The sequence below is a fragment of the Labeo rohita genome, chromosome 10 (assembly GCF_022985175.1).
Source record: "Labeo rohita strain BAU-BD-2019 chromosome 10, IGBB_LRoh.1.0, whole genome shotgun sequence".
NCBI lineage: Eukaryota > Metazoa > Chordata > Actinopteri > Cypriniformes > Cyprinidae > Labeo > Labeo rohita.
Window position 1 is genome coordinate 11,903,815 of NC_066878.1, and position 13,758 is coordinate 11,917,572.

At 36.2% G+C, this 13,758-nt stretch overlaps 3 protein-coding genes across 8 annotated transcripts in view; 1 reads left to right on the plus strand and 2 right to left on the minus strand.

The window, feature by feature from the left end:
• The window catches only part of cadm2a (cell adhesion molecule 2a), a 572,131-nt gene that overhangs the window by 290,996 nt on the left and 267,377 nt on the right, over nt 1–13,758 (plus strand). The window lies entirely within an intron of this gene.
• LOC127172360 (lymphocyte antigen 75-like) overlaps nt 1–13,758 on the minus strand; it is a 45,806-nt gene that overhangs the window by 19,747 nt on the left and 12,301 nt on the right. The window contains exons 11-13 of the mRNA XM_051121628.1: nt 13,154–13,260; nt 12,960–13,042; nt 10,541–10,668 (exon numbers count right to left, since the gene is read on the minus strand). Coding sequence (XP_050977585.1) covers nt 10,541–10,668; nt 12,960–13,042; nt 13,154–13,260 — 318 coding nt within the window. The remainder of the gene's footprint in view (nt 1–10,540; nt 10,669–12,959; nt 13,043–13,153; nt 13,261–13,758) is intronic.
• On the minus strand, nt 1,834–4,858 carry LOC127172344 (CD209 antigen-like protein C). Its single transcript, XM_051121612.1, has 6 exons — nt 4,642–4,858; nt 4,206–4,562; nt 3,976–4,103; nt 3,146–3,255; nt 2,851–3,036; nt 1,834–2,747 (listed from the first exon to the last, which is right to left on the minus strand). Exons 1-5 carry the CDS (start codon nt 4,799–4,801, stop codon nt 2,895–2,897), a joined length of 897 nt encoding a protein of 298 aa, XP_050977569.1. The 5' UTR covers nt 4,802–4,858; the 3' UTR covers nt 1,834–2,747; nt 2,851–2,894.

Below are 13,758 nucleotides of genomic sequence, written 5' to 3' on the forward strand. Positions count from 1 at the left end.
CTAGTTGTGCTTTATACAGCAATTACAACTTCTTTAGGCTTATTTTAGATGGATGGATGGATGGATGGATGGATGAATGGATAAAAAAAGAGAAGCGGAACTGAAAAAAAGAACATGAATTTCAGAATACCAGCATCATACAGATTTGAGGACAACATTTGATCTCCTGTACTGCTTTACAGTACTTTAGAGGAAATGAAACATGTTTATTATACCACAGCATATTTGCATGCACTTCAGCTGGCTTTTTAGATGACTGATGCACTAAGTGCAATATTAACAGGTCATGTCTCATTGAAAATAAAGACTGAACATTCCTTACTTTTCGATTGTGTCTTTAAACTATTTACTGTGTCTAGAAAGTGAATATTGTCCAGATTTATCCATTAGCTTAGCACTGACATCAGTATGTTCCTCCTAGTGAGGCTGCAAACTTAATCAGAAAAATATTCTGAATAAACATACTTCATGGTACGTAATACATTACAAAAGCTCTTCTCACATATTTATTTAAAAATACAAATTATGTTGCATATTTTTCTGTCGTTCTTAATGGACAGCTTTTTTCTTCATTGCTTGCAATCCCAGTTAGAATAAAATTGCTGAGTGAAACTGATTTGAGATCAGTGTTGAGTCAGTGTCAGCCTAGTGAGGCTAAATTAATTTTAAAAACTGTTTTTTTTTAACATATAGAGAGAGATTCAGTGATGATATGTTATTATTTACTCAGGACAATCCAAAGTCACTCCAGAGTAGGGCTGCATGATTAATCGAATGCGATTTCCATGCGCATTTTGTCAGTAAAGCCGGTTTTGTAATCAGCAGTAAGTAAATCTCCATCACCTGCTTTCAGATGGAGCAGCAATTACTACACAGAGCCATAGTTCACTGATAGGTTATGCCAAAAAGTCGCAGACGATATTACTGCGTGATTATGAAATCGAAAGAAATCGTTCGCGATAATGACAGCTGTTTGCGTAGCTTCTCAGTGAACTACGGCTCTGTGTAGTACATCTGAAAACATGAAAATACCACATTTAATAACATGTTTTGACTCCAGATTCACATCATAACATCAGTCCTTCTATGAGATGATGATAGAATAAGATGACAGACTAAGGCACACAACATATTTCACAGTGTTCTAAGTGGTGATAAAGGCATTGCATTGTAAATATAGTTTATTATAATGAAAATTAGCATACTTCATTTTACATATTACTTCCTAAATTAGTACCTTTTGAAAGGCTACCGCTCCACTGACAGCCATTGTGTGGTTTGTTTTTTTCTGTGTCCCTCAGAACCACTTCCTCATATGAGACATGCATATTATGACAAGACCAATTTTGGACCATTTGTAACTGCTATAAAGTTTTTCTTCTGTATATTTAATTATGTCAAGCCTCTCTAAAGGAGGCCACGTTGTGTTTTACTCTCTGATACCCAGTTTTGCTGTTTTAAGGAATCGAATGCTCTGCAGGTGTGTATATGATTCTTAAGAAACACTGACCAGTGTGGAGTGACACATTAATAGGGCTGGGTATCGTTCAAAAATGTTCAATATCGATGCCGATACAGATACCTTGACTTCGATACCAGTTCCTGAATGATACTTTTTTAGAAAACCAATTTTATGAAATCAATTTTAACTAGATTACATTATCTCAAAATATTTTTTTTTCAGCTTATTGACGTTTATACAGATTCAAAGACTCCTGAGCCACTGCACGAAGGAACAAAATATATCCAACACAATAAATAAGTGAAAATCATTTTAATAAAGCTCAAAAAGTTTTCAGTTTACACATCTGTTAGGCTACATTTACACTAGTGCATGTTCATTTTAAAATGCATACCTCAGACAGAATCATAATTTCTATTCATTTTCCACTAATTTACTGACAAGCACTAGCACCTTCCAGCGCTGTCTGCCGGTATGTATAACGTTATATGCCTTCTCTCTTCTGCAATCACTGTTCTGACTCAGAGCACAACATATTTCAACAACATTACATTGCCAAATCACACATTCGACGGCAAACGGAAGTTATTACAAACACTCGCTGGTGGTTTAAAATGAGTTTTGAGTAAAAGCGGAATATAAATCTTATTTATTGTCTTATGTAGCATCATGCTACAGTGTTCGTGAATGATCACGTAACGCACACTTTCAGTCGTGTAGTATGGACAGATAACTTTTCTGAAATGCCAGTATGGATGAGGATCATTTTTTAAACAAAAACGCACCAGTGTAAACGTAGCTTTACATCTAAGGGGGTTGTATGTTAATGCTTTGATGCTACAGCGTCACATGTGAGCCACATCTCTGAGTGTGACCAGTGTAAACTAACAGATGTGTTCAACTTTGTCACGGCTCTGCACAGGACCAAGAGAGCTATAGAGAGCAGACTGCTTGATATGCTTTCGGATCGCTCTCATGGATGTGCTGCGTGAGGAGGGTTTGTTGCTGCATCGACCAAAGCGCACGCGCAGCTGGCGTGCAAGCCGTGCTCAAAGTTCAATTTAGTTGAACTTTTGCCGCTGCGCATTCTGCGTACAGTGTGAAAGCTGCCGATCTGCGCGGCGCCGCTTCTGGTAGAACACACCTAGTGCTGCAGGTTTGTTGGCACACTGACGTTGATGAGATTAACCCCTTAGGTGTCGAAGTTTGGTACCGAACGACAAGGTTTTTTGATCGGCACCTAAAAAGTATTGACCTCGATAAACAGCACTACACGTTAATACACCTGTAAGGTAAACACAGCAACACTTTAATGACGTAACATTAGTAACATGTAAAACTAATTATTAAATATTAAAACAGTCTGGGGTTTAGGAGAGTAAACCTACTTATTCATGTCAAAATGTTGACATACTCTGAATATACATGTATGTCATGGTATGAGATTCTTTACAAAGCTCTTCTCACAGATCCATCCATAGGTACTACTACATTGATAATCATCCCACCCTGATGAATAAGTTAAAGCACAGTTGTCTACTCTTCCTCCAGTTGGCTGTCCAGATGCCCAGAACCTGAAACATCAGATCAGCATTAGCTGTTCAGTGCTGCTTTCTCTGATATGTTAATGATTGTGAGAATCATTTATAACATAACAATCAGTTCAATTCAGTGACTTCTCACCCAGAGGTCAGTGTGCTGTTATCAACCCATTTCCATTCACCTTTAACATCAATGTCTGTCAGACCAATCCAGACATAAGTTCCAGTAGCAAGACTATTTTGGACAAAATGCTGGAATGAATGAGGAAGACACATATTAGCGCTTTTCACACTGTGCTTAACCCTGGGGTCTCATCATTGTTAACCACACTTTTAACCCAGATAAAGGAACATTCAAGTTGGAAACAACTTAGAAGTAGCTTAGGCAAAACAAATGAATAATATTGTGAACAATAAACCTGAACTACAAAATGCTAAAAAAAAAAAAAAAAAATCATTTCTATCACATATGTGAGTCACTCCTGCAGTCCATGTGGAGAGAGCGCAATACAGTGTTAGGGTGTTCGGTGCTTCTCAGGCATAATTTAATACAAAATGATTAGAAATTACAATATAAATATAGTTAAATCAATATTTCAATATGCACATTTTGGAATAAAAGCCCTACTGGACATTGTTTAACAAATCCCTATGATGATAGACAAGTAAATAAATGTAATGTGATTAAATATATACTCCATATATTGAACAGAAATAATGAAATACATCATGACAGTGTGATTTTGCATATTTGATGTACATTCAACTAACTATGCTACTATAAGCAGTGTGGATCCATGTGTAATTTAAAATCAGTTTAGTTTAGAATGACTTAAGTTGATTAATTCAAATCTGAAACACCCTTTTGTTCTTACTGTACTTTCAAATAGATATCCACATAATTTTAAAGAAAATATGTACTTTTTGAGTCACTTTGAGTCTTTCTCACTTTTCCTCCACTCTTTCACTCACTTGTTCATCTTTGTCGTTTATGATGATCAGATCTGCTCCTTTCTCTGTACAGTATCTTCTGCTCTCAGTCCAGCTCTTCCACTCAAAGGAAATTAAGTAAAAACTAAATTTATAGTATTTCCATCCATCTGTAAATGACCAGTTCAGCTATTCATTATTTATTCCCTGTTACACTAGTATAGCTTAATTATATTTCTTGTTATGGTATATTTGATAAAGTTCAAAATTACCTATTTTATGAAGACTCGTCACCAGTTCATTTCTCTCCTGAATAAACTGCTTGCTTTGTTTAGTTAGGTTGTCATTTTTGGTTAATAATTCATCCCTTTCATTTGTCAAGTTTGTGTTCTTGGTTAGTAGCTCATCTCTCTCTTTTGTGAGGTTGGTGTTCTTGGTTAGTAGCTGGTCTCTCTTTTCTGTGAGGTTGGTGATCTTTGCTAGTAGCTGGTGTGTCTCTTCTGTGTAGTTTGTGTTGTTTGTATGGATGTGGACACACAGCACTATGACTGCAGTCAGCAGAAGAACACACAGCAGCACCAAACACACTACAGCTGCTCTGGAGCTTCTGGTCTTCGCTGAATCACTTCCTGATTAACACAAACATGATGTTAAATCACTGAACATGTGCAAACTGTAACGTTTTAACAAAGAAACGAATGTGATTACCTGTTTGCTGAGGTGGTTGATGTGTGTTGGTTTCTGTCACTAAGTCATGATCTCTCACACAATCTGCACTCTCATAGATATCCACCGTCATCTCCAGTCTCTCTCTGTTCATTCCCTCAGACTCACTCCTGATCACATCATCATAAATATCATTGAACATTTTTGCTCTTTTAAAGTCCAACACAGTTAAACTGTTCTTTGTTGTCGTTCAGTTCATTGCCTTTTCTTCTCTTTCCTGTGTTCAACCCCATTTAGAATATATAGCTGAGTAAAACTGATCTGAGATCATTGAGTGAGGTCTAAAAAGGATGTGGCCCACTCCACAGTCTGCTATTGGTCAAAGCAAACTAGAGTCCATATTACATCAGCATAGAGCAAATATGTGAGGATACATAAGGTTAGAGGATCTTCAGAAAATATATGTTTGATTGGTCATTTAACAGCATGAGAAAAACAGTGAATTCACTGTAGCTGCTCTGTCATTCTTTATGGACTGCTATTCTCTTCTTTGCTTTCAGTTCAAGTTCGAATATTAAATTCGAACTTGACATACTAAATTAGACACATTTCCTCATCACACCCCAACTGATAGTCCTGCCTCAAATATACACCCCTAGTTGAGTCAGTGTCAGCCTGGTCAGGTTGCTCATACAAACAGTAAATTCATTTTATTTTTTCTACATTTGCCTGATGAACACTTCATTTGGATTCATGTTGTAATGTAGGGTGAACTCAAAAACAAGGGAGAGCTGAATCCAAACACAGAGATTTTAAGGAGAACTCCACTTCCTGAACAAATAATTTACTCACCCCCTTGTTATCCACGATGTTCATGTCTTTCTTTCGTTCAGTCGTAAAGAAATTATGTTTTTTGAGGAAAACATTTTAGCATTTTTCTCTGTATAATAGAGTGCCGCGGTTTTTCCTGTTTTTATTGCCTTGTTTCATTGTTTCATGCCATTGCTATTGCCATTGCCATAGCCATTGTCTTGTGTCTTTGTTATTTTCATTTTTTTGTTTCATTTGTTACTTTGGACTGCCCACTAGTATTTTGAGCCTTTTGCCTGCTTTTGGATTTACGCTTTTGTCTTGCCCTGGTTATCGCTGTTTGTTTGGAGATCGACCCTGCCTGTTTACCACGCTGTGTTCTAATAAAGCTTGCAATTGGATCTATCCACGCTGTCTGTTGAGTCCCCTTACATGTGGACAGACACAGATGAGCAAACAAGACGAACCTGAGAACAACAGAAAAACTACAAACTGACTACAAAATTACACCAGACAGGAAATAACATAAAAGTCCACATACAAAAGGGAACAGGGAACATGCGACACGTATTAAATAATGTAATAACAAATAATGTTTACTTTATTTTAATGTATTTTTTGACAAAAAAGCGTATTTGCATATTAAAGTCAAATGATTAAACATAAACTAACCTAAACAGTTTTGCTGTGTATGGCATACAAAACTATGTTTTACTTGTTCCACATATTGGTTGTTGAATTAATATGCAATTTGTTTACTAATTTTTAAAAGATTTTTTTTCTCACAGATCCATCCAAAAACATTATTACATGGATAATCACACCACCCTGATGAATAAGACACAACACAGTTGTCGGTTTTTCTTCCATTGGGCTCTCCAGACCTTCAGAACCTGAAATTACAGATCAGCATTAGATGCTTTCTGTGTGATATGATGCTGACTGTGAGAATCTGATCATTTATTACATTATTATAATTTAAATTCAGTGATTTCTCACCTAGAGGTCAGTGTGCTGCCATCAACCCATTTCCATGAGTCCTCCACATCACTGTCAGTCAGACCAATCCAGAATGGATTACCATGGGAAAACTTTTTTGCAAACTCCTAATAGAATAAACCAGACATTCAACTTCCAAACAGACATCCATGTACCAGTTTCTTCTGCTTGCTTTTTCACTCACTTGTTCCTCTCTGTTGTTTATGATGATCAGATCTGTTCCTCTTCCAGTGCAGTATCTTCTGCTCTCAGTCCAGCTGTTCTTCAGCGAGGAAATGAAGTAAAAACTGAAGCTAGAGTATAACCATCCATCTGTAAACACAACCAGTTCAGCCATTAGCTCATTATTCCCAACTACAGTCAGTGGCAGCTTGTGGGTTTTAAAATAGAGGAGGTACACTAATTGTATTCATCTGGGGATCCCTGCCGATTATTATTATTATTATTATTATTATTATTATTATTATTTGCTTAACAAATTTAAAATGGCTTTTTGGTTGCTTTTAGTCAGAAAACATAAAGCAAACAACACACATACAGCAAGATAAGATAATTTCACTTTCCTGGTCCATCCCTTCTTAAAAGTTTGTGTTAAAAGAGAGCTGCCTGTTGTGCCATTTAATTAAACCGACTGCTGTAACGTTAGCCTATTTCCAGCTTAGACATGTTCCTCCTTTATTTTTAATTTGTGTATGTATACTGTTTGAGTGACAGCTTGGTAAATCTGTCAATCAAATATTCAATATGGCTACTCATCAGAAGTACTTAGTAAAGCGCAGCGGGAGACATTCAAACTAATATCACGTAATTTACCTCTATGACGACTGGTTGAAATATCAGAAGAGAGACTAGCCTCCCTTACGAGGTTTCTTTTCTCGACACACATTTTTTTTTTTTTTTTTTACCAACGGATGCACGAGAGCTCAGCTCTCCCCTGGCCTCCCCCTCCCCTTCTCTATCACTTAGCAGTTGTAATTAAATCAGCAGATTCTGCAAATTTGTGAAAGAAATGTGGCGCTGTCCATATTCAGTAACATGTTATGGTATTACAGCTAACAAAATATACACATTCTGAGACATGAACTGAAATGAATTGTGAATTTTATTAACATTAAATCGTCCTCCTCTCATTTCTCTCCAAAATTTTGGGGAAGCTGTGCCTCCCCTGATGAGCCACCACTGACTATAGTACACAGAAGAATTGCTTAGTTTTAATTTATTATCACCCGTTTCAGTGAGAATTTTCTGCAGCTGATTTCTCTCTTGTTTGAGCTGGTCTCTTTGTTTAGTCAGGATGTCATTTTTGGTTAATAGTCCATCCCTTTCATTTGTCAAGTTTATGTTCTTGGTTAGTAGCTCATCTCTCTTATCTTTGAGGTTGGTGATCTTGGTTGGTAGCTGGTGTGTCTCTTCCGTGTAGTTTGTGTTGTTTGTATGGATGTGGACACACAGCACTATGACTGCAGTCAGCAGAAGAACATACAGCTGCACCAAACACATTACAGCTGCTCTGGAGCTTCTGGTCTTCGCTGAATCACTTCCTGATTAACACAAACATTATGTTAAGTGACTGAACATGTGCAAACTGTAACGTTTTAACAAAGAAATTAATGTGATTACGTGTTTGCTGAGGTGGTTGATGTGTGTTGGTTTCTGTCGCTAAGTCATGATCTCTCACACAATCTGCACTCTCATAGATATCCACCGTCATCTCCAGTCTCTCTCTGTTCGTTCCCTTAGACTTAGCCCTGATCACATCATCATAAATATCATTGAACATTTTTGCTCTTTTAAAGTCCAGCACAGTTAAACTGTGCAAATGTTCAGTGTTCTTTGTCGTTCAGTTCACATCGTCTTTTCTTCTCTTTCCTGCGTTCAACCCCATTTAGAATATAATAGCTGAGTAAAACTGATCTGAGATCATTGAGTGATATCTAAAAAGGATGTGGCCCACTTCACAGTCTGCTATTGGTCAAAGCAAACTAGAGTTCATATTACATCAGCACAGAGCAAATATGTGAGGATACATCAGGTTAGAGGATCTTCAGAAAATCTATGTTTGATTATATATATGTAATATAATATGTAATATGTATATATATAATATATGTTTCATTTAACAGCATGAGAAGAACAGTGAATTCACTGTAGCTGCTCTGTCATTCTTTATGGACTGCTATTCTCTTCTTTGCTTTCAGTTCAAGTTCGAATAAAATAGCAGAGTGAAACTGATCTGAGATCAGTGTGTGAAGTCTAAAAGCATGAGACAATTTTTCACCATTACATCAACAAACGGACATACTAAATTAGACACGTTTCCTCATCACACCCCAACCGATAGTCCTGCTTCAAATACACACCCCTAGTTGAGTCAGTGTCAGCCTGGTCAGGTTGCTCATACAAACAGTAAATTCATTTTATTTTTTCTACATTTGCCTGATGAACACTTCAGTTGGATTCATGTTGTAATGTAGGGTGAACTCAAAAACAAGGGAGAGCTGAATCCAAACACAGATTTTAAGGAGAACTTTCTTCAGTTGTAAAGAAATTATGTTTTTTGAGGAAAACATTTCAGCATTTTTCCCCATATAATGGACTGCTATGGTGCCCCGATTTTGAACTTCCAAAATGCAGTTTAAATGCGGCTGCAAACGATCCTAAATGCTGTTGTAAACGATCCCAGCTGTGGAAGAAGGGTCTTATCTAGCAAAATGATCAGTTATTTGAATAAAAATAATACAATTTATATACTTTTAAATGCCAAACGCTCGCCTTGTCTTACTCTGCCTGGACTGTTTTTGTTTCTGTTCATGACAGTTAGGGTATGTCGAAAAACTCCCATCTCATGTTCTCCCTCAACTTCAAAATCACTGTTTTACATTTTTTGTTAAGGGTGTTTGATCTTTTTTGCATGTTCACTTTGCGAAGACTGGGTCGGAACTTCTGCAGTGATGTAGGATGATTTTGAAATGATTTCTGAAGTTGAGTACACGGACTGCAAGGAAAGATGAGCGTTTGAGAATAAAAAGTATTTAAATTGTATTTTTTTTAATGTAAATAACCAATCGTTTCGCTAGATAAGACCCTTCTTCCTCAGATGGGATCGTTTACAACTGCAGTTGGGATTGTTTGAAGTCGCATTTAAACTGCCTTTTGGAAGTTCAAAATTGGGGCACCATAGCAGTCCATTATATGGAGAAAAATGCTGAAATGTTTTCCTCAAAAAACATTCTTTACAACTGAAGAAAGAAAGACAGGAACATCGTGGATGACAAGGGGGTGAGTAAATTATTTGTAAATTGTTGTTCTGGAAGTGGAGTTCAAAAGTACAAATAAACACAGAAAATATTAAGGAAACAATATGTGAAATAAAAGCATATACAGTATGGACAGACACAAATGAGAACAAGACAAACCTGAGAACAACAGAAAAACTACAAACTGACTACAAAATTACACCAGACAGGAAGTAACATAAAAGTCCACATACAAAAGGGAACAGGGAACATGCAACACGTATTAAATAATGTAATAACAAATAACGTTTACTTTATTTTAATGTATTTTTTGACAAAAAAAGCTTATTTGCATATTAAAGTCAAATGATTAAACATAAACTAACCTAAACAGTCTTGTTGTATATGGCATACAAAACTATGTTTTACTTGTTCCACATATTGGTTGTTGAATTAATATGCAGTTCATTTACTAATTTTTAAAATATTTTTTTCTCACAGATCCATCTAAAAGCATCATTGCATGGATAATCACACCACCCTGATGAATAAGACACAACACAGTTTTCTATTTCTCTTCCATTGGGCTCTCCAGACCCCCAGAACCTGAAATTACAGATCAGCATTAGATGCTTTATGTGTGATATGATACTGACTGTGAGAATCTGATCATTTATTACATTATAATAATTTAAATTCAGTCATTTCTCACCCAGAGGTCAGTGTGCTGCCATCAGCCCATTTCCATGAGTCCTCCACATCACTGTCAGTCAGACCAATCCAGAATGGATTACCATGGGAAAACTTTTTTGCAAACTCCTAATAGAATAAACCAGACATTCAACTTCCAAATAGACATCCATGTACCAGTTTCTTCCGCTCGCTTTTTCACTCACTTGTTCCTCTCTGTTGTTTATGATGATCAGATCTGCTCCTCTTTCAGTACAGTATCTTCTGCTCTCAGTCCAGCTGTTCTTTAGCGAGGAAATGAAGTAAAAACTGAAGCTAGAGTATAACCATCCATCTGTAAACACAACCAGTTCAGCGATTAGCTCATTATTCCCAACTACAGTACACAGAATAATTGCTTAGTTGCAATTCATCATCACCAGTTTCAGTGAGAATCTTCTGCAGCTGATTTCTCTCTTGTTTGAGCTGGTCTCTTTGTTTAGTCAGGTTGTCATTCTTGGGTAATAGTCCATCCCTTTCATTTGTTATGTTTATGTACTTGGTTAGTAGCTCATCTCTCTCTTCTATGAGGTTGTTATTCTTGGTTAGTAGCTGATGTGTCTCTTCTGAGTAGTTTTGGTGAAAGATATAGTACAGTCACAGGTGTTACTTGGTTTAACACTTCATTCACCCGCTCCTCAACATCTTTAAAGTTAGTCAGATTAGCATAACGGAACTGATCTGATGTCAGTGTGTTAAGTTCAAAATCATGTGACAAGCAACTAAGCTACAAGAAATGTTTAGAACTTGCTGGGCTTAACCAGAATAAGGTTTATAATAGGTTGAAAGTATTAACACACTTTTGCGATGAGAAAAGCAATGATGCCTGATTTATGAACACTGTAAAAAGTTTTCACCAGTTTTAACTTGAAAACTAAAGTTTAGTAACTACACTCAAATTCACCACAATAAAATGAGTTGAAATGACTTGTACTTTTAAGTTGATTTAACAAGGCAGCTGCTGAACTTAAGTTTTTAAGTTGAAACTGGTGAAACAGAAACAAGCCGTCCTCGTGCGGCACAAGCAATTGAAGGGAATGGGTGTCACAGCGCAGCGCGTTCCGCCTTCGGTGTGAAAGCCGCAAGACACGTGCGCATTGCTTGACAGTGTGTGCTTTCACCCGCTGTGTTTTACTTTAGATATGCTTTCATTAATGCCATTTGGAATGCAGTATTATTAGATGCACGAAACTCGTGCACTGACTGACTTTCACGTGCGCTTTGTGTTTGTTGTCTTGAAGATCAGTTGCGGCTGCAGTCAAATGCACTTCCATTTTCGAATACTTTTATACGAAATTGATGTTCACACAGTCAGTTATGTTTTCAGAACAGGACAAAACATCTGATATATCAAAAAAGATCTGTGCATTAGTGTGAATACAGTCTGTTAAAGCTGCCACTGTCTATGATCTCGTCAGTAATAATCAAACGGCAATAATGCTGAGGAAAAGAAAAAGAAAACCCCATAACCATTGTCTGAAAACTTTTGGATACTTAAAAAAACACTTATTTTAAATAAGCGATTGTTTTAAAAAGTAGCCTGTATATATAATAAAAAATAAAGTTCGCACAAAATAAATTTGATATAAAATTTACGTGAAAATGTAGCCATGTGCAGTAATATTGAAAACTGAGAATGTGATGCATAGTGATATTGAGTTGATAATGAAAATTGTAATTGAACTGAATCATGAAACCAGTGAAGATTCACACCCCTACACTGTAAAAAATAATTTGTTGAGTCAACTTCAAAGAATTTATAACCTGGCTGCCTTAAAATTTTAAGTTCAGTCAACTCAAAAAAAGTTTATTCATCTTGAAATGTTAAGTTGTACTAAGTGACAACTTACATATTTCAGTTCATTTAACTTAAAATTTTAAGGCAGCTGGGTTACTTACCCATCTATTAAGTCTAGCAAACACAAATATCTAAGTTGTTACTTAGTACAACTTAACATTTCAAGTTGACTAAACTTATTTTAGTTGACTGAACTTAAAATTTTAAGGCAGCAGGGTAACAAATTATTTTAAGCTGACTCAACAAATTGTGTTTTTTATTTTTTACAGTGTATGTTTAAGATGGCAGTACTGACATACAGAGATTCCAGCTATAAACAAAAAGCAAAGAAACTGCAATTTTGTTTAAAATGTACGTTTGTTAAGATCTATTTGCACAGCAGAAGAATTAATTTGGGAAAAAATTTACATCGAGAATCGTTTTGGAATCGGATCTTGACTTCTAGAACTGATCGGATCGTGAAGTGCCTAAAGATTCCCACCCCTAACAAGTATGTATTTGATTCTGTAGAAACATTGAAATACTGACTGGAGTTACAAGACTGACATTGACCAGTGTGGAGTGACACATTAATAAACCTGTGCCTGTAAGTTAAACATGTCAAGGCTTTAATGACACAACACCATAGTAACTAACATGCAAAAAAAAAAAATAAATAATAATAATGTAAAAATGGGTGTTTAATAAACCCTCTATTCATGGTTCAAATATTCTGAATAAACATGTATTTCATGTTATGTTTTATTTTATAAGACTCTTCTCACAAATCCATTGATAAGCATCATTACATGAAAAATCAGCCCATCCTGGTGAATATGATAGGGCACAGTTCTCTCCCTTTTTTCCATTGGGCTCTCGAGGATCCCAGAACCTGAAACAACAGATCAGCATTAGACGTTCAGTGGTGCTTTCTGTGTGATATGATACTGGCTGTGAGAATCATGTATTATATAATCAGCAGTTAAATTCAGTGATTTCTCACCCAGAGGTCAGTGTGCTGCCATCAACCCATTTCCATGTTCCCTCCACATCAGTGTCAGTCAGACCAATCCAGACATAAGCATTGTTAGCAATCTTCCTGACAAAATCCTATGATGTATAAGTAAGACACACATTAGGTCTGTTATCATCATTGTAAACCCCACATTTAAACATTTAAGCACGATGAAACTTGTAAATGTAAAGTGGAGCAGGGACAGCACTGCGAGATGCTTAACAACAGACATCCAGTCAGAAATAATTTATATCTACTTCTAGCTTAGCATTTCTTGTACAAACATTCTATAAACAATGCTCATAGAAATAGCACAAATTGCATGAAAAACATGAGTTGTCGTAATCTTACATTTATTGGCTTTGAGTATAATTGCTAGAAATGTTTCTACTTTTAGTCTCCATGCAGAATGGGCATGCAGATTGGCTCATACCTCCAAATCAGGCATTTATTTCACACAGTTAAATTGGAAACAACTCAGAAGTAACTTATAGAAAACAAATAACTTATTTGTAAAAAATAAACCTGAATAACTACAAAATGATGAAAAACATGAATGTCTATCATGTATGTGAGTCACTTCTTCAGTCAAT

Coding starts and splice junctions, on each gene's coding strand:
- LOC127172344 (XM_051121612.1), bottom strand. CDS start 4,801: ATGTTCAATGATATTTATGATGATGTGATCAGGAGTGAGTCTGAGGGA. Junction 4,563..4,641: donor TCAACCACCTCAGCAAACAG/GTAATCACATTC, acceptor TGTGTTAATCAG/GAAGTGATTCAGCGAAGACC. Junction 3,037..3,145: donor AACAGCACACTGACCTCTGG/GTGAGAAGTCAC, acceptor CTGATGTTTCAG/GTTCTGGGCATCTGGACAGC.